This window comes from Pteronotus mesoamericanus, unplaced genomic scaffold (genome assembly GCF_021234165.1).
Source record: "Pteronotus mesoamericanus isolate MK-2021 breed Mesoamerican mustached bat unplaced genomic scaffold, CSHL_Meso_final scaffold_54, whole genome shotgun sequence".
Classification (NCBI taxonomy): Eukaryota; Metazoa; Chordata; class Mammalia; order Chiroptera; family Mormoopidae; genus Pteronotus; species Pteronotus mesoamericanus.
This window is the reverse complement of record NW_026555321.1, coordinates 22,122,033-22,142,818: the sequence shown is the minus strand read 5'-3', so window position 1 is coordinate 22,142,818 and position 20,786 is coordinate 22,122,033. Positions and strand designations below refer to the sequence as shown.

At 52.1% G+C, this 20,786-nt stretch overlaps 1 protein-coding gene across 2 annotated transcripts in view; it reads left to right on the top strand.

Moving 5' to 3' along the window:
• Positions 1-20,786, top strand: part of KY (kyphoscoliosis peptidase) — a 46,461-nt gene that overhangs the window by 19,455 nt on the left and 6,220 nt on the right. For both annotated transcript variants that reach the window (XR_008530971.1, XM_054595482.1), the window contains exons 4-9: positions 1,018-1,080; positions 3,953-4,035; positions 7,112-7,220; positions 8,542-8,659; positions 16,774-16,962; positions 18,305-18,495. Coding sequence is in view for 1 of the 2 variants with exons in the window: in XM_054595482.1 (XP_054451457.1) it covers positions 1,018-1,080; positions 3,953-4,035; positions 7,112-7,220; positions 8,542-8,659; positions 16,774-16,962; positions 18,305-18,495 (753 nt within the window). In the remaining variant the exon portion in view is untranslated. The remainder of the gene's footprint in view (positions 1-1,017; positions 1,081-3,952; positions 4,036-7,111; positions 7,221-8,541; positions 8,660-16,773; positions 16,963-18,304; positions 18,496-20,786) is intronic.

The following is a 20,786-nucleotide window of genomic DNA, read 5'->3' as shown; positions in this document are numbered from 1 at the left end:
GGCTGGGCAAAGTGGTTTAACCTCTCTTTTGGACTCAATTTCCTCATCTACAAAAGGAGGACAGTAATTCAGTGTCTCTCGTGGGATTCTCGTGAAGTTAAATAAGATAATCAATGTAAAGCATAAGCCAGGCAAGTAAGTACACAAGAAATGCTAGCTTCTATTTTGAACCCCCATTATTCTACCAAAGAAGGTAGATGGAAAGAAAATGCAGATGGAAAGAAAATGTAGGTGCAAGAAAAGGCCCACTGTTACTCAGAATGGCCTGCATATATCTGCAACCTTCTGTTGTTACATTTACAACCTACAGTGGGCTTCAAGGGCAGGAAACAACCTGTCTTGGCACCCTGTCCCCTGCCCCCAGCTCCTCCTGGTTCCATCAGAGACCCACATCTTCCTGACCTGGTTTCAGATCAGCAGGAGGAATTCCTCTCCTGCTGCCCATGGAGTCAAAGAATTATTGGTGACCATTCTGCCTTAACGGTCCTGGATTTATAGGATTTGATTGCCCTTGAACCTTCCCAGGGAATAATTTAATAATTGCTTGGCCTTTCTTGAGTTTAGCTCCATACAAATCACTTTCCCCTCGCCCCTTTCACGTCTGTCCACGGTCAGTCTTCGCCTGGGGTTATGTGACCTGAATCTGCGGTGCTCTCAGCACCCCCAGCCGCATTGCAGGGTGGCAGGGGAACATGGGGGAGGGCGGGAGCAGCAGGCTCCAGGCGAGCCCACTGAATAACCCAGTGTTGCTGTGGGAGGAAATGCTGCCTCTGCTCTCAGACTGCATGTGTCTTTCTTGTTATCCATCCCCGGTTCCCACTCCTCCCTCTGCCCCACCAGGAAGTCCAGGGCCATTACAGCAGCAGTTTGGTTGGGCGTGGGGATGGGAGCAAGAAGGCTCTGAGGAGAGTGAAGGGGAGGGGCCAGAAGCAACGGCCACCACACAGAGAATCATCTGTGCTTGCATTTCTGTTTCTTCTGAAGTGTCTCTACATATTGACCTTTGGGATATTGTAGGTTTACAAGGTGATAAAAATGGAAACACAAGACCCCGGCAGCCTGGAGGGAAAGATGCCCATGGTAAGTTGCAGGGCCTTCTCTGGGGCAGTTCTCTGAGACATAGAATTGATTTAGCCTCATGGGGAATCTCCAGTCAATTGAAAATGGCTCCTTGGATTACTGAGATGAGAGTCCAGGGCCACCTCTGGGCTCCGCAGGGGAGGAGTATTGTAATTGATTAGTAACGTTTGCCATGGACACGGGGAGAAGTGAAAAGCTCACAAACCAGATGTGAGCCCAAAGCTAAAGCACAAACGCCACCAGTAACAAGGCAGCCCATTATGGGAAACATACTAAAGCAAGAATCTAGAATTGTATTAGCTTTAAATAGAATGCCGATCATATGTAAGGTTTGAGGAAGGTCAATAAGCAGAGTGGGCCAGAGGTAGAAACCCTGAATGGAGTGATAGACAGCCTGGGTTTGAATCCTGCTTTTGTTTCTCATGAGCCTCAGTTTCCCCCTCAGAAGACCAGGTAGCATCTAAGGTTTGGTACAGCCTGGCACTCCTTCCCATTGTTTTGCTTTAAAATTAGAATAATTTAGTCAATGCCACTGGTATTTTAAATTATTTGTGCAAAATTATGTTTGGATTTATAGAATCTGCTCAGAAGGTAAGCTTAATGAGGCATAAATCATTATGGTTAATTTTAATGCTCAGATATTATAAAATAGAACCAAGAAAAGGTAAAACCAGTAATAGGGTTTTCAGTTTCATTTTAGAAATGCCATCTTTCTTCTAAATGGGGGCAGGGAGACCTCATTTGCAGGGCTGTACTGAGCAGAAATTGTTCAGTGTGTAAGTCCCCTTCATATCCACTTAGGTCACCCTGACGGCCCTCGTCAGGCAGTGGCAGGAGCCAGATTCCGTGGAGGGAGGGAGAGGGCACTGAGGAGCGGGAAGCTCGGCAGGGCCTGCCACCGTGTCCCCATGCCCTTCTGAGGCTGGGCCAGGGCTGCAGTCAGACCACATGGACAGGGACTGCTGGCGACCTGAGTAATGGGAGACAAGAAGCCCCAGCTCCGGCACAAGAGCGGCAACCACAATGGTGCTGGGCAGCAGGATTTGAGGTGCAGACGCAATGTCTTAGTCCTTTTAGAAGGAGCAGAAGAAGAAAGAAAATGCTAGGTTCCTGGGTGAGGCTAGCTTCCTGGTAGGGTCTGCGCTGCCTGCCTGCCTGCCTACCATACGTCCTGTCCCCTCTTAGGAGAGGAACAGCCTTCAGATCCTGGATGTCAGAGCACGTGATCTGGCGAGAACCCAGCCAGAGGCTTGAGGCCAAAGGGACCAGCCCCCCAGGGGCTGCTGCAGTGTGACAGCAGGGAGCAAGGGAGCTGAGTGAGGTGGCCTTTGGGAAGGTGCCAAATCCAGCCTGGAGTTGAGAAGGAGGAAGGCCTGGTTCCTAACAGGAAGGGGCCTTCGAGCCATGGGGAATGCAGAAGGATCCATGTGGCCTGTCCCGGACAGCTAACCTGGACTAGCTGCCTAACCAGCTGGCACAGCCTCTCCTCTAGAGAGGGCCCTGGAGCAGCTCAGGCCAGAGCTGGTGGTGACACCGCATCCCCACCTTCTCACCATGCCTCTTGGGTCTGTGGCACCAGGGTATGGAATGCTCACAGCCTTGCCGGGTGTGCGGGCAAATGCGCAGGGCAGAGGCTTCATACCCATTTTCCTGCCCTTGCCTGCAGAGGACCCCATCCTACACCCTCCAGGAGCAGAGTGACACTGACCACTGACCTTACAACATGACCCACCATCTCGTTCGCCCTCCCAGGTGCCCCATAGATGTGTGCCTGAGACCCCATGGCTGAGTTTACCACACCCCAGAGATTGGGTCCCAACTAGAACTCATGTCTTGTGCCACCCCACTAGGCACTTTCCCGCATCACTCTACTCTTCCTGGGCTGCCGCTGCCCCCTGGTGCCCCACCAGCATCCCCTCCTCACCCAACACTTGGAAGCTCCTAAGATGGTCGGCTGAGAGGGTGGGGAGTCCACATGAGTCAGGGAGTTCATGGCCCCATCCTTCTCTCACCTTCTCCCTGTCCTCCCACCCAACTTGCCTGATTTTGGTCAGCTTGGCTCAGGGGGCCTTGAAGAAGAAGACCCTGCCAGAGCCCAGGCTCTCCTCTGGGCTAGGACAGGGGTTTGCTGCCCATCCATCAGTCGGTCCCACCACTGGTCATTTAGCCCTACGGCATCTGACTGGACCTGTCCTGTGTCCAGGCTTGCTATGAGAAAGATTCTGGGGCACAGCCTCCCCACAGTACCTTGGGTGCCTGTTATCAGAATATGTGGCTTCCTTGGGGTGCTCCAGGCTCCGGCTAACCAAGGACAGGGGAGAGAGCCTATCTGGGTGCCAAACCCTATTCAACCTACAGAGGCCCAGATGACCTGGCTCCATGATGCCCTCTTCGCACACCCAGAATGCTCTGTGGCACCATGGCCATGGCGCAGACCTTCCCTCCTCAAGCTCATGGGGGGCTAACAGCTTGGCGTGGGCACTTCCCACAGAGCACTCATTCCTAGGATAGTTAGGAGGGATTCTGCAGAAAACTAAATGGTGGGGAGAAGGGAATTTCATCATCAGTCTGTCAGGGGACTGCTGAGTGAATTGAGGTGAAACCAGTTTCTTTACTGATGGTTTCTTAGGGTCAGCAAATAGGCTTATGTTCCTTGTGAATCTCCAAGAGGACTGGAGGAGTTGCCATAGTTCTCAAACCAATTTGACCAAAGAACTTTTCTAGAAGCTAATAGTTGTTGGGAGCAGAGTTTCTCGCTCTGGGAATCATGTTGAAGGTTGGGCAGTCCCAGCTTCTCAAAGAGACAGGGAGCCCTGGGCCAGGCAGCCCTTGTCAGCAGTCTCAGCAGCTGACCAAGCCTCCGTGTTTCCAGCCTACCCCTGGGATCGGTCCAGCCTGAAATCCATGCCCCTGGACTTGCGACAGTTTGAGAAACTGGACGCCTATGCCTCACAGGTAGGAAAGCTGACCCCTCTGCCTACAGGTCCCCCGGTGTGGCTTAAAGTTCTCCAGGCCAGGGTAACATGGCCTTTCCCCTGGTCCCTCCTGAATGTATCTGAGTCCCGTGGATGGTTGGCCCAGAGTGCCTTTTCACAGTGTATGGAAGGGGGACAGAAGGCCCAAGGCTGCAGGCCCCTGCCCAGGACCAAAGGCCGTTCCATCCCTCCGACCCCCACCCTTGACTCTGATGCTTCCACCAAAGGCTGCTCACCCTGCAACCGCCCCAATGGCAGGCCCCTCTGGCCAGCAGTATCCTGCTCTCTCTATGCCCATTTGGGCATTGCTACTACTGAGCTATGCCATCCCCAACCCAGGAAGGAATGGAGCAAGAGGGTTGGGGAGGACCACAGATGCAGCTGGCCAGCTCCCACTGTGCCCATAGTCAAGTTCATCCCTTGAGCACATAGGCTGCTAAGCTCTCACATCTCTGGGCCTGGGCACATGTGGAATGGGGTTGGAGAGGAGCAGCTGTAAGAGCTGAGGTACTAGGGGCACACCGAGGTCATGGGAGCCGAACAGGACTCTCGCCACAGAGTCTGATTGGAAGGGCCAAGGAGCTGGACCTGCTGGTGACGTCAGAGTGAGCCTCCTAGGCTGGTAAGCTGGGAGGTCATCTACAGGCTGCTGGCCAGGCTCCAAGAGCAGTGCAGGAGGCCAGCTGAGGCCAGAGACATAGCTACGGAGCAGTGGACAGCCAGAGCCAGCCAGGCCCAGGGAGCGCCAGGGGTGGGACCAGTGGACCAGAAGCCACGGGACTGAAGTTCTGGGTTAAATCAGGAATCATCCAGGCCATAGTATGGGCCTGCAATGTGTTCTAGGCCCTGGGAGAGGGACAAAAACAGGGACTGTGGATTTGTACCTGGACGTAGGAGAAAAACAAGCAGAGAGCAGCAGGGCAAGTGGGAGACAGAAGAGGGACCCAGGGGTCTCTATGTGGAGCCCCAGAGTCCCAATGTGAGCAGTGGAACAGTTCCAGGATAGGATAGGTCAAGGAGTATCCTAGTGTAGGGTGAGGGACATGGGCAACTATGGCCCAACTGAGCATTCAGTTGCTCAGCTTCTCTAGGGAGATGGAATAAAGTCAGGGCTGCCTTGCCAGCAACTCCAACCCTGATTTCCCCTGAGGTCCCCTGTAAGAAAACCTAATTTCTTCTTTTTCTAAATTGTGGTAAAATATATATCACATAACATTGCCATTTTAATCATTTTTAAGTGGCATTAATTATTTTCACAATATTGTACAACCCTTACCGCTATCTACTTCCAAAATTAGAAACTCTGTACCCACTAAGCAGTAGCCCCCTATTCTCCCTCCCCTAAGCCCCTGATAACATCTAATTTACTTACTGTCTATGAATTTACCGATTCTAGATATTTCATATAAGTGGAATCATACAATATGCATCTTTTTATGGCTGACTTCTTTCACTTAGCATCATGTTTTCAAAGTGCATGTTGTAACATGCATCAGGATTTCATTCCTTTTAATAGATTAATAATATTTCATTATATGGATCCATCACATTTTATTCACCTATTCATCTGTGATGGACACTTGGGTTGCTTCTAACTTTAGCTATTGTGAATAATGCTACAATGAACATTTGTGAGCAAGCATCTGTTTGAGTCCCTGCCTTCAGTTCTTTTGTGTATGTACCTAGGGGTGGAATTACTGGATCATACAGTAATTCTGTTTAACTTCTTGAGGAACTGCCAGACCGTTTTCCACAACAGCTGCACCATTTTACATTCCCACCAACAATGTACAAGGTTCTTTCTAATTTCTCTGTATTCTTGCCAATACTTTTTGTCTATCTTTTTGACTATAGTCATCCTAGTAGGTGTGAAGTGGTACCTCCTTGTGGTTTTGATTTGCATTTCCCTAGTGACTAATGATGTTGAGCATCTTTTCATCTACTTATTGGCCATTTATATATCTTTGGAGAAATGTATATTCAAGTCCTTTGCCCATTTTAAAATTGGGAGCAAGGGCGCTTTATTGTTAAGTTGTAGGAGTTCTTTATATGTTCTGGATATTAAACCCATATCAGATATATAATTTGCAAATATTTTTTCCCTTTCTGTAAGTTGTCTTTTCACTTTCTTAACAATGTCCTTTGATGCACAGAAGTTTTTTTTATTATTATGAAGCCCAATTAATCTGTCTTTTCTTTTGTACCTTCTGCTTTTGTGATATCTAAGAGTCCATTGCCAAACCCAAAGCCATGATGATTTACTGACCCTGCATTTTCTTCTAAGAGTTTTATAGTTTAAGTTATTGTGTTTAGTCATTTGTCTTTTTTGAGTTAGTTTTTTATATGGTGTGAGGTAGGGGTCCAGCTTTATTCTTTTGCATGTGGGTATGCAGTTGTTCAATGCCATTTGTTAAAGAGGCTATTCTTTCTGCTGCTGAATGGACTTGGCACCCTTGTCAAAATTCAGTTAGTCATAGGTGTATTATGAGTTTATTTCTGAACTCTCAATTCTATTCCATTGGTCTGTATGACATCCTTATGTCAGTACCACACTGTTTTGATTATTGTAGCTTTGTACTAAGTTTTGAAGTACAGAAATGTGAGTCCTCCAACTTTGTTATTTTTTTTGTCCAAAATTGTTTTGGCTATTCCAGCCCCTTGCAATTCTATATGAATTTGAGGGTTGGCTTTTCCATTTCTGCATAAAAAAGGATGTTGGAATTTTATAGAGATTGTGTTAAATCTGTAGATTGCTTTGGGTAGTATTGACCATGATTAGACGCTGCTACATCCACACAGATACCCACCTGGCTGGCCCCAAAAATCTACAAAGAAGTAGTGGTTCTAGGGCCAGTGAGAAGCTGGTCAGCACTACCCACCGTGTCCAGCCCCCCTGCCCCCCATGGGTTGCCCTCAGCCCAGCCTTTGTCCCCCTGGACCTGTCCCCCTGCTTCTCTGCCTGGAAGAAAGGCAGCGCACTGGCTGCCGGTAGCAGGACGCTGGGCTCCCCACAGCCCTCACCCAGGCCCTGACACAGCCCACCCCTCCCCCTCCAGGTGACTGTCAAGAGTGGCTTGGACGAGCTGATGGATGACCTGCTCCAGGAGGCCCACAGTGACCTAGAGAGGGTCCGTGCGATCTGGATCTGGATCTGCCACCACATAGGTAGGATCACCTAGGATGCTACTGGTTCCAGGGCCCCTCAGTGCCACTCCTTGCAGACCCCTGTTCCCAGGGCAGTATCTCTGGGACTCACTCAATCATCAGTGAGTGTGGAATGAGAGAAAAGGTGGAGGACAGAGGTCCCAGATGGGTAGATGGAATAACCTAAGACTAACTAAGCAGAGTAAAAGCCATCATGTGCTAACAGTCGCCATGGAGGGTCATTGGAAAGGGGAGGGGGTCCCCCGTGACCCTCTGCTCACAGCCAGTGGCCAGAGCTGAGGTCCTTTACCCAGCAGCCACCTTCTCTCAGTCCTGGCCTCCTGGGAAACCTGCTCCAGAGACATGAGAATGCAGGACAAAAGGTCATCTCAAAAAATGGTGACCATCCGTTGGGGAGGAGTCATAGCTGTTTGAAAAGTTGTTGCAGCAAGAGATGGCTTAAGGTGGCACGCCAGGAAGGGTGGGCTCTCCTCTGCCTGTCCCTGTTCCCACACTGGCGGCTTTGGTCACCAGGCTCAGCCCAGTCTCCAGGTTCTCAGGGCCACCTCAGGGGACTTAAGCCTGTGCAGCTGCCTACGGCTCTTCACAGGACAACCTTGGGAGTCTGGCCAGGTCAAGCCCAGCCCCACAGGTGGTGGCTAAGAGGATAATGGATGCTGCCCCTTGCAGCTGATGGAAGAACCAGGTGGTGGGTGGATTTTTAGTGCCTTCTCTGTTATCTAACAACCAAGGGGGGTCTCCTGACCTGCTACCACTGGGCTTTTCCTTTGTCCTCCCAAAGCAGCAGTTAGAGATGCAGCTTAGAATGAACTCACCTAACACAGGTAGGCGGCCACCTGCTCCCACCTCAACCCCAGCAGCTCAACCTGGGCCTTAAGGGGGCAGAATCAGGACCAGAATATTTGGTAGGACTTTTTCACTGCACACACATATCCTTTCTGCCTTCAGTGGCCACTGTGCCTCAGGGCCTTGTCACAGGCCTCATCTCTCTTGTTAGGGAGGTAACAGGCTGTAGGAGAGCAGTTTTCACCACTTGGGGCCAGCTCTGATGGTAGCTCAGTGCGTCCCCTGTGGGTCAGGGTGAAGCCTTGGCTTTGGGAGCCACAGCAGGCACAGGAGCAGCCTCACTGGATGGGCCTGCAGAGCTTTGTGGGGGGGACAAGTGGGCAAAGACCCCGTCCCCAGTGCTTCTCCCAGGCCCCAGGGAGGCGAGCCCAAATGCTGCCAAAAGCATGGCCGAGGGCGGGGGCCATGCCATGGGCTGTGGACCCCCTCTCTTCTCTGCACCTGGTTCCTCACGGCCTCCTACTCTGCCCTTCAGAATACGACATCGAGGCTGCCCAGGAGAAGGACCGCCAGGCCTTCAAACCCAGCAACATCCTGCGAACCCAGAAGACCAACTGTGATGGCTACGCTGGGCTCTTTGAGAGAATGTGCAGGTATCACAAAAGGGTCCTGTGAAAGGCAGGCCGACCAGGCCGACCCATCCCTTCCACCCATCCCCTCTTCCTTCCAAAGTGCTGTGTTCCTTCGCCCACATGCCAGCCCTCAAACCTGAGTTTGCAAACTCTGCTCTGGAATCCAAGTGAGTCCTGAAAAGGTCAATTTCTCCCATTTTAACACCAGCATAATTGACTTTGTACCATCTGCCGGGCTTCGCGATGCATTAACATAATGGCAGATGAATGCACAGAGATAATTTGGTTACAAAAGGCCCTTTTTCCACCTTCTCCCATCTCTGTGCAGCTGAAGGTTAGGAGAATGGCAGATTTGGGAACGGGAGGACAGTGACTGCTGACGCCAAGGGGACTGCGAAAGGCTTGTCCTCAAGTCTGGCTCGGGGGCCCTCTCTCAGGGAAAACAAAAAAATCCCCTACCCGAAAAGATTAGTCACTTGGAAAAGCTGAATAGCTAGGAAGCAGCGTCTCTCCTGGAGCCTTTGGGCTCCATTCTTGTTGCTCTGGGAGTGAGCACCTGGCCAGGTTGCCTGGGTGTTGACAGCAGCTGAGTGGCTGGTAAGGAAACCGTTTGCGTTTGGAGTCATCATTGCTGGTTCTGGGTGACCTCAAAAGGGACTCAAGGTCAGGGGAGCCCCCTAACCCCCACAGCTTCCTGTACTTGCTCTCCGAAGTCTGCTGGGTTCCCCAGCAAACAGCCAGCCAGCCCTGGGGGCCACTGAAAAGCCCCCTCACAGGGGAGGGGTGGACTGCCGTCCTCTGTCTCTGCAGGCCTCTGGGAGTGGGTCTTCTCACCACCCAGATGTCAGCCCCCAGGACTGCAGGTGGCGAGTCATCAAACGAAATGTAGCAACAAATACTTAGAGTCCACAGGCGGGTAGGTGCGATGTGTCCGTGTCTCACAGGTGGATGCAGGATGTTCCACTCTATTAGAATATCCACGCCACTGATTCTGGGCCTGGCCCCCGTGGTTTCCCTCCGGCCCACCCCCCATTCCCACCACCGTGTGCCTGCCTCCGTGTTGCACTGACTCTCCTGCTCTTCCCTTCCCCTGCCTCCAAGGCCCTCCCCTGAGACCACAGCCCCAGAGGCGACCAGGGCAGGGTGCAGAGAACACCCGCCCCTCCCCTCCCCATTCACTCCACCAGGGAGCAGCCCTCACCACCGCGAGCATTCCCACTGCCCCCCTCACCCCAGACCTAGGTGTCCGCATCTGCCTCTGCGCCTCTCCAGCCCCCGGCCCAGCCTCCCCAGGCCCCAGGTTCCTGAACAAGACTGTCCTGTAAAGTCCTCCAAAATCCGACCCCAGCCGCCCTTCCAGCCCTGCACCCTTTGAGGCCACCTGCACGTCCAGCTCAGTCCGCCCCCCTCTCCCTGCTGTTCCCTCCAGGCCCCACCCCCAGACGCCCACCACCTTCCCCTCCCTTGATCATCACACCTTACCCACAAACTCATGCCTTATGCTTTTATTGAATGTTTTCTAAATTTAAAATATATTTGTTAATTGTAGGTGACTTACAAAGAACATAGAAGCAAATTAAATTACTCTGAATCCTACCACATAGAGACAACATTTTGCCATATTCCTTTCTGGTCTTTGTTCTACCATTGAGGTGTTACCTGTGCTCATTTCTTCTCCTATGTGTATGGGTCTTACCCGTCTTCATATGTAATTAGCCTCTCTCTTTCTCTCTGCTTCCCCTGTGACCATCCATCTCAGAATCCTACACACAATAGGCCCTCAAAGACAGGAGAGGATAGGCTATTCCAGCAAATTTGTACAAAGTGAACCTTATTCTCTTTGTGAATATAGAATAACCATCAATCCGTCTTCAGCTCTATTTTGTGTGTAGCAACATTCAGACCATAAGTATTTTCATCTGAATCTGCAAATCTGAAAACACTTGGGGTTTTTAAGTCATAGAATATATCTGTCTCTCTCCAGTATACATGTCTCTATCCAGTACAAGCTTTCTAGAATGGTATAGGAAGAGTGCCGGGTTTAAAGCCAGAAAGACTTCCCCAGTCCTCAGGTTACCAGTCCTTAACTTACCACTTACTAGTTTTGTTCTTTGTGGAAGTCACTTAACCTCTCAGAGCCTCAGTTTCCTCATCTGTACACTGGGACTGTGTTGCCTACTGGCAGGACTATAGGACTAAATGAGAATATGCAGTTTGGGGTTTGCCAACCTGACTTTGGGATTGTTTTTTTTCAAGTTTTCTTGTCTTTCTTGAGCACTGGAGTGCTTTTGCTCTGTGGAATTTTCCTACAGACCTATGTAGACTCCCAGAGACTCAGAAAATTGACACTTGCCTTGAGTGAAACTGTCAGCTTTTTGGCCTGATCCATATGCTTAACAATGGCCATATTCTGGCCTGCAGCTCATCATTAAAACACATTCAACATTTTGCATCATTTAAAGTTAGGTGCCAACCTGGCAGTTATTGTGGGCAAGACTCCTCACATTGCCCGGGATGTTTAACAATACCTCACACTTCCTTGAATTTCTTTAACTTTTGCTTTAAAGATCAGTAACCTCATCTATGCATCACTTCCCTAATTCCCCTTAACTTTAAAATAACTGCCAAAGGTTTGGTAAATTCATTAGCTGATTCCTTAATAACTGAAGACATGTAATCCACGCTTGCTGATTTATCCCCACTCGGTTGTCAGAATGTTCTCTCAGCAAGAGTTGTACCCACACAGCCATCATTGCTGCTGCCAGTCCATTCTGCCTCCCTGCAATGACCTCATTAACAACTGATTTAATAAAGTAATTTGGTGGGGAATTCAGATATTTTCACAACATCACTCATTTCCTCATCTGCTTTCCCAAGTAACCGATGTAGGTTATTTGTTGATGCTATTGCTTGTAACTGCTGGTCCACTTTCCTTCAGACTCTCCATCACCCAGCATTAATGTCTTTTCTTTTGCCTTAATTGTCACAGCCTTAATGAATTCTGCTTAATTTCCTTTCAGGGCCAAGCTTAATTCCCCAGGTTCCTGCCACTGAGTCAGCCTCCAGTACGTTCCCTTGCCCTGTTATCACAGCTCTTGCACCAGCTAGCAGATTTTTCAGAGACTTATGATAAAGCCAGGAGCTTATTACCAGTTTGAGGCTCTGACGCTGAGGGCATTGGTTGTCGCCAGTCAGATGTCAGTCAGTTTCCCATCCATCCTTCAGCTGTCACACAGAGCAAGCACAGCGACATGCTTCTGCTTCACATGATGTCCCGGATAAGCCCAAAACATCTCTTGTTTCCAAAGGCCACAAAGCTGAGGAGTGGTTCCCTTGGCTTCCCGAGAGAGGCAGCTACATTGGATAACCTTAAATTATCCCCCAATCTGACTTTGTCATGTAAGGCCTCCAAAAGAGACATCTGAACTCGCCCACCCTTATAGATGCATCAAAGGATAGGGCTCACAAATATGAGTTACATCACTATAGCATGCCCCTCCCTTTAATTTTGCTCTGTATACCACCACTACATTAAAAAATTAAAATATATCTTGGTGTACAAAGGGCTGGTAGAAGGCAAAGCCCCCCAAATGGGGCGTTAGGACAACTGAACCCTGGTGGTGTTTTGGCCACCGACTGGCTCTGTGTCCCCAGGCAAGTCAGCCTCCTTCTCTGAACCTCTGTCTCCTCACCTGTCGGAGAGGGTGCCCCTGAGGTCACACCTCAAGAGGCTCCAAACAGGGCCTTCCAGAGAGAATTATTACTGTGATTACACTTACAGGCCTCACCATAAGGGCGATGTAAGAAAAGCGAAGCAGATAGAAATATGAAGATGCTCTCAAATTTACGAGAATCAACAACTTAAATTGGGAAACATAAGTCATGGCTATGCTTGTCCCACTGCAGGTGGAAACCACACTATTTTTTGGTCAGTTTAGAATTTATCTTTATTACAATAATAAATAATATTAACCTTCTTGAGGACCAACGTGTGGGGAACAGAAAGGCCCTAAGACTTCTAAATCACATGTGCTTGCCCCGTGAACGTTACCATTGGGCTTATAGTTATGACATCATATTTCCTAATTTCACTATTTGAAATCATAAAATACCTAAAAAAATAGCAGGCTTTGCTGCCTCTCCTGCAGCCGCCACCCTTCCCTGCCCCCAACCCGTTTTTGCGGTGTGGTTCGGACATGCTGGGCAAGGAGACCAGAGCCGGGGAGGCCCCGGGGGTCAGAGCCCGATGGGTGCGCCCCGCCAGGGCCTGGCAGTGCGGGGCGAGAGCGGCACGACAGGCTCCCAGGGCGGGGCCGGGCGCCCCTGTCCCCAGTGGCAGTCGCAGTCTGGATCCTGCGCCTCCGCAACTCGTACCACTGGCACTGGGTTTTCAGAACCATCAAGGGTAAAAACCAAGATTCTGCAGCCTGAGGTTATTAGATAGATCTCCTTGGGTGACACTTCGGGCCCTAGCTCAGTTGGCCTGCACGCTTCAGCAGGTGGGGACACTTCGTGGCCTCTGCCCCTTCTTCAAAACTCGCCCAGCTTTTCCAGCAAATTCCTCCTCCTTTGCATTTCCCAGGGCTTTGTTTGTCACTAACATTTTAGTGATAGTTCACGTATCTGTCCCTTTCAACTATGAGCATATCTAGGGCAGCCAGTGAGCTTGATTTTTGGAAATATATTTCATTATATTACAGTATATATGATATGATGTGATATGATATATGATATGATATGATATGATTCCCTGGGACCTGGTACAGTTCTTTGCTCATAGTGTATAGTCGGTGATCTTTTGAGAGCATGAAATGGCCAAGGGTCACCCTGACTAGCTACCAGCAGCTGGAATTGCTAGGTCTACAATTTTGCATGAGAATTATGGGATATTAACAATAACACTTTACATTATGACTGCTTTGTCCAATTCATCTTGCATGTTGCTGCCAGGTAGTAAAATATCCTCATATCATACTCAAACATGACATAAGCTTATAGCTGAGTTTATTTTCTCATCTTTATTCTGCCTCAGGCACTCCCCAGAGCTCTCCCACCTTCTTCTTCAGCCTGGCAGAGGAGAGTCAACCCCTAGAGACTATTTAATGCCAGATTTCCTTTTTGCCCATGAGAAGCCTGCCAAGGTCACACTGGAGGTGACTCTTAGGGCTGGGAGTAGAGCAGTGATCTCCTGGCTCAGCCCAGTGACCGCCTGCTCCAGCCCAGAGCGCCACAGAAGTGGAGCTCTCCCTGCCCAAGCCTGTGCAGGTCCTCTGATCTTACCTCCACTACCCGCCTCTCCCATGGGAGGGTACCCCCAGCGCACAGCCTGAGGACACGGCCTCACCTAGAAGGACATCCGGGCTGAGCCTGAGCCACCCAGGCTGCTCACATCAGCACCAGCTCCATTTCACTGCAGGGCCCCTCTCCTTCCCTCCCTGACTCCAGGTGGCTCAGAGCAGAGGACAAGCATCAGTGGGCAGCGTGGCCAGAGGTGCACGGGTCCACCCAGTTCACCTGACAGCAAAACGGGCCACGCTCCTCGTCTCCCTCCACAGTGAGCGAGACATCGATCTGCACTGGTGTTGTGGGCAAGAAAGGAAAATAACTCACCAAAGAAAGTAATTTCAAGTGTCATTTTCCCAACCCCAAAAGTAACACATAATCATTATTGAAAATTTAGAAAATAGAAGTTCAAAGAAGAAAATTTAAGTCACCCATAACCCTATTACCAAGAGACGAGGTGACTTTTGCACTGTCTCTCTCTTTCTCTCTCTCTCTCTGCCCTCCCCCTTTGTCTCTTGCACGCCATACACGCACACACAACGTGCTGATGGCACAGTTTTATAGGCTCTTGTCAATTAGCATTGCTTCAGGAGCCTTTCTTATCTCACTATTTTTCACATTTCTTCTCACTCTGAGTATATGGAGCCCCCCTGTTGAGGCCCAACCCCCACCCATGCCTCCGTCCCACCCCTCTGGCCTCGTTCTTGACCCTCCCCTCTCCCTGGCTGTTTTCTCTAAGACCGTGAACATGTTCGGATCTCCTCATCCTGAGAACAAGCCCCCTCGGCCCTGCATTCCCCCAGCCCTCTCCTCTGCTGCTTTGCAGCAGCAGGAGGCAGGAGCTCTCCAGGAGCTTTCTCTCCCGCCCCCGCCCCCCATAGGCCCCATCCTGCCGCACCCTGCCCCCTGGGCCTCCAACCTCTGAGATGCCCCTTTTGCTCAAGAGTCTGTTTTGATCTTTACCAGCAGAAAATCTAGACTTCAGGATCTAGTTTCTCTTGCTTTCTGCCCGTGTCTCCCACATGCTCCCAAAATCCTTCCCACAGGGCCCAGCTGGTCCTCTGTCCCCTTAGACCACCTGGAAGGCCTGGACCTCCTTTTGTGAATCAGCAGGCAGAAGCAAGTCGGGGTGGCAGGGCGGTGGGGGCGGGGGGAGGAGTTGAGGGGCGGGCCCTGGAACAGCCATACCCACCAGGAGCCTCAGCAGAGCGGCAGGCCTGCCGGCGGCCTGCCGGGGAGGGAAGTTCAGGTGGGCCAGGGAGGTGAGCCAGGTCGCCCAGTGCAGGTGAAGCAGCACCCAGCAGGGGGAATACAGTCATCTCCAGGCTCCTCTTGCCTCTTGACTCTCTCAACAAATGATATAATGTACTATAGATAAGTAATACTTAATCCAATATTCTGCTAATTGTTAATTAAACATTCATTTTTAGAGAGGACATTTCCCCCACTCCCATAGTGACCGTGTGGCCATTTCACCCCAATACCTGTGAGGCTCCATGGCACTCTTGCTTAGAGCAGCTGAGGCTGCAGGCCTGGTCCATGGAAGGACCGCTGCCATTAAGGCCTCCTCTCTGAACCAGGCCCAGTGACCCCCAAAGTGCAGAATCAGTTCACCTGAGCGGAGCTTGGGGTCAGCGCTGCTGTGGCGAGTGGCCAGGCAGCCTGTGCTGTCTGCTCCAGGAAGCCCCATCTGAGGGGCCACCGTGCACACCCTGGGTAGTATAGATATGTGTCTTTTTTATACCAACCTTTATACCAACCACAAGCAAAAGAAAAGTGTCTTGAAAAGGGGCCATTTTCTCTAATTCACACAAAGGCCCCAAGAAGGACTAGCACAGGGCCGTCCCCTCAGTCAGACTAGCAGTCCGCCCCTCGGCTGACTCGGGGGGCTGGGTACTGAAGAGGAAGGCCAGCTGAACGTCACAGGACTCGCAGGGCTCTTGCTTGGCCTTGGGGCGCTGCCTGCCTTTCAGACCTGGGCCTCGGGATTTCAGCTACAAACACCCAGATCGTGGTTTGCCAGGGGTTTCTCTGGTTCCCAGACGTGGCCAGCGCCCATCCCCCGCTGTTCAGGCCCCAGAAAGTGTTGCCAGCTTGGTCGTGAGCCCTGGGAGTGCACTGCCAAAGGGCCCCAAGAGCCTAGAAAGACTGATCCATGTCCCATGTCCCAAAGGAAAACTAAGGGGGACTCCAAACCTGTGACCAGAGAAATCAGTCAGCAGATGACTTCAGTGTACTGCTCCGGCCCCGGCAGTCGGACGGGAGCGATCCTGGCGGGGGCCTGTCCTCCCGAGTCAGGGCTGCAGACACAGGCCGGCCTGCCCCAGGAGGCCCCACGCAGAGGTCCTGGGGCAGCACGAAGCTGGGGCAGTAGGGACCAGCTTTCTTCCACACCCTCGCTTCCAGCACGCCTCCCTGACACCCCACCTGTGTCACCCGGACCCCGCTCCTCAGTCATGCACGTGTTTAGAGCAGCTCTGTTTCCTCAAGAACATCACCCTCTCCCTGGTTTCCATGTTCTGGAGGGGATCCTCTCTGCGGTGTTCATTGTCCTCATGAAAAGCACCCAGGCAGGCTGTGGGGAGAGACATTTTAGTCTCGAGGTGAGAGCAAGTCAGCAGGGCCACAGCCCATCTTCAGCATCAGGACTGGTTCGCCCTGTGTCCCTGTCCCCCTGTCCTGGAGATAAAAGCCCTCAGGCTGTATATATGTGGCTCTGTGCAAGGTAAGGAAAAAGAGAGATGGAGGGGCTCGGGGACAACAGACACCCCTGAGGCCTGGGGCCACTGACAGGCTTGGGGGGTGGGCAGCACAGTGGGAGCCACCTCTCAGACCCCCTGTCCCGCCCTCAGAATCGCTGGAGTACAGTGCATGACCGTGCCTGGCTACTCCAAGGGCTTTGGCTACCAGACGGGGCAGCGCTTCTCTGGGGAGTTTGACCACGCTTGGAATGCTGTGTACCTGGAAGGGAGATGGCACCTGCTGGACAGCACCTGGGGCAGTGGCCTGGTGGACACCACGACCTCCAAATTCACCTTCCTGTACGTACGATGCTCAGCTCTGATGGGTGTCTGGTTGGTGGGAATGGGGGAGATCCAAGCTTGAGGGAGGCAGCAGGAGGGAAGGAGAGCCAGGGTGGCCTCGCCTCCTGCTGGCTGCTCCCTCCCTTCCTCTGGCTCCCAGGCGATCTAGCTGCTAGCCGATTATAAGGGCCCAGAACTTTTTATCACCGCACCCTCCACTGACTAAGTCCCTCCTCCGACTCCCTGTTACTCCCTCCACCCAAGAGCTAAAAGCCTCCAGCAATTTCCCGAGAGCCACATATCAAGAAAGGCCAAGCCAAGAACCTTCTTTAGCTACCCATGGGTTCCCCGCAGGCTTTTGGCCCGTTGACTGTATCATGATTCACAGATACCAGAATTCTCTCCCACTGCTTCCCCCAGACACCGAGGTTCCTCACCTGCCTTCTGGGCTGAATGCAGCCTTATCACATCTCTAAGAAAGGGGTTAGGGTTTTGCAGGCAGTGGGTGCTGTTGTTGTGCACAGTCACTGAGCCACACCAGGGTACAGGGGGCTGGAGCCTGACTGTCCTCCGAGGCTCTGGCCAGCCCTGGCCTTAAGCTAAAGGCAAGACATTCATTGTGGATTATGATGTCCATCAACAGCTCAGATCCATCAGAAAAAAGAGTGTCGTCTACAATGTTTTCAGTTTAAATCTTGACAGCCCCACATACGGGACAAATGCAAGCATGTGAACACACGCCCATGCAGGGCCTGTGCATTCAAATGCCTCCTCACTCTGTCAGCTCCGGATGCTGCTCACTGTAAACGGCCGAGTAAAGCTTCCCCATTCCCATCGCAGATGAGCCTCCCTATTTTCATCTTGATCCCCATCATTGACCCACAAAAAGTCACATCTGGTTGGCCCTAGACACCACAGAAGGGCCTCCACGTGCACAGCTGTTCTGGCGTGGAGACTAGCAGGGGCGATGGAGCTGGCCCACCAAGCACTTTCCCTCCCTGCCTCCCCTCCACTCCACTACTGGGCTCCTGGTCCATGGGTCATGCCTTTTGCTCCCTTCAAGTCTCTGGCTTTGAGAGCAGGGGAGCTCATTCTCCCCTGGACACGGTTGCGGGTTGTGGTCTTCTCTCAGAAGGGGCCTTAGATCCTGACTTGGCTCCTGTTTTCAGAAGTAGACGCTGAGGGGTGGTCTCCAGTGCCCATACCAGGAGTGGAGATGGTGCCTCTTCCCTTTCAGGGTGTTGGCTGGACCCCTCCGGTGGGTGTGTTAGCCAGAAGAAGGCACCATAGATTCCCCCCCTCCACAGGGCTGGCCCTGCTCACCCCACATGGCTGCTGACCAGCTCTTCCTCTGCTCTAGCTACAATGAATTCTACTTCCTGACCCACCCTGCGCTGTTCATCGAGGACCACTTCCCAGACAACAAGAACTGGCAACTGCTTAAACCTCCTCAATCCCTGCGGCAGTTTGAGAACAACATGTATCACAAGAGTGAATTCTACAACAAGGGGATGCTGAGTGCCCGCCCGGAGACGCCCGTGATCAGAACAGGTAACCCCAGGGCAGGTGGCCAGCAGAAGGGACAGGGCAGCCTGCGCAATGCCTCTAGGCATCCGGGCCCTCATGGGACTATCCTTCCAGGGCCGGCGAGCTCAGCGTAAGCTGTATGTGTGGGGAACGTGAGGGACTACCGAGGCAGCCAAGGCTGTCAAGCCCGTCAGTCACACTTGCGTGAACCAAGAAGGGAGTGTAGAGGATGTCTGTTGGCTTTCCTGCCCCAAGGGCTGCGCCCACAGCCCAGCCTGTCAGGGAGCCAGAGCTGAGCTTCCTGAGCTGGCGGAGGCTCGCTCAGCTCACACCACAGACAAGGACAATCTCAGGCCTGGCTGCACCACCTCCCAGTTCAGGTGCTCCACAGAAGCTGACTACCCTGCTGTGTTCTCCCAAGCTCCTGGCAGAGGGCATATGTTGGCCCAGCTGAGTGTCAGTGGTCTAGCCAGATAGCCGGGAAGTGACAGGGGTCTCCCAGGACTGAGGGTGGGGGAGGCTTTCTTAGGGAGGTGGTGGCTGAGCTGGGTCTCAGAACTGGAGTAGAACAGGCATCAGAGTACATGGGGACAGACGTGTTCTGGGAACCTCTGAGCTCAAGCACCCTGAGACCAAGCCAGGCTCCAGAGGACAGCACAGTCTCCTCAGTGCCTGGATGCCTGTTGGCTCTGCTGGCCTCTGCTACACCTCCCTCCTTCCTGGGAACAGGATCCAGCCTTTTCCAGATAGCTTCCCTGGGTCTGGGCAGAGCAGGAACCCAAGCTGAGCTGTCCCCATGGCTAGCCTAGAGTAACATTTGCTCCCCGCACCCCCACGGGGTCACATAGGCAGCCAGTTGGGTGTGTCTGCACACTACGAGGCCAGCTCCAGGGATCACAGGATGGTCTCCAGAGGACTGGGTCTTCTACAGCTCCATGGCCTGGGTCCTGGTCCTGGGCGGCGCACATGGCTGGACACGCCTCAGGGCTCAGCACAGCATGGCTTGTGCTCCCACACACATCAGCAAAGGACTGCCTGCCTGTCCCCTCCCTCTCTGCTACCAGGGGCCTGTGTACTCTCAGGAGGCAAGGCCTGAACTCACATTAGTGGTAGCATGGGGTAGCCCATGGTTGAGCCCAGAGCCCGTGGGTGATGGGGGCACCCGGGAACACAGGTGCTCCTACGTTAGTTCCAGCTGCCTCACCCCTTCTGCCTCACAACTGCTTCCTGAGCCAGGCTGAATTCTGGCATACTTATTTAAACTACAAATGCCCAGCGGCTCCTGCTGTTATAATAACAGCGTGAAGCCACTCTCCTGGAGAATAAATGCTGTTCCGGAGCATGAGGCAGGACGGCCCTGGCTGCCTCGGGCCTTATCAGATGGGAGCCTGTTGTCTGCAGCGGGTGGGCCATGGAGCCACAGGGAAGAATGCACCAGGCCACACCAACATCCAGCTAATGCCACTGAGTTGAATTTGCCTTTTCAAGTGACATAGAAGTGTAAACACTGGGTGCTTTCATAGATGGTAATCTAAAATTTGATTCCATATTCGTGACTCATATTTAAAGACTCTCTCTTGGTTGCAGCTAGTTATGTTAAGAGTAGGGATGGGAAGGCAGCAGATGAGGGACGCTGAGGTACACAAATGCAGGAAGGGAAGAGGACACAGGACAGGGGAGGTGGAAAGCGCCTGAAGGCGGAGAAGAGGAAGGAGCTAAGGAGGGGTGAGGGGAGGAGAGGGAGAAAGAGTGCAGCGGAGGTCCCAGGCCCCTACAGTCCCCAGATGTCCCCAGCCGTTCATTTCAAGTCTTCTCTGCCAAACCACTCACCTTTGCCAAGAGCCCCTGGGCGGGGCACTGAGACAAGGCAGGAAAGGGGACAGGTGGGCCCCTTCGCCACAGTGCCCAGGCCCAGCAGGGAGGACAGACATTACACAAAACCAATTCATGCCCTGACTGGTGTAACTCAGTGGATTGAGTGCTGGCCTACCAACCAAAATGTCACCAGTTTGCTTCCCTTGTCAGGGCACATGCGTGGGTTGTGTGCCAGGTTCCCAGTTGGGGGCGTGCAAGAGGTAACTGATTGGTGTTTTCCTCCCTTCCCCTCTCTCTAAAAATAAGTGAATCAAAATCTTTTTTAAAAAAAAACAAAAACCAATTCTTGACAGCAGTGCTAAGTTCCCTGAAAGAGACACAGGGCAGGAGAGAGGCCTCCGGGGAGCTCAGCCACATCTGAGGAGTCTAAAGAGGCATCTTTGCAGTCAGTTCTTATCCAGGTTTGGGGAAAGCAGTGGAGGGGAAGGGCACAAGAGAGG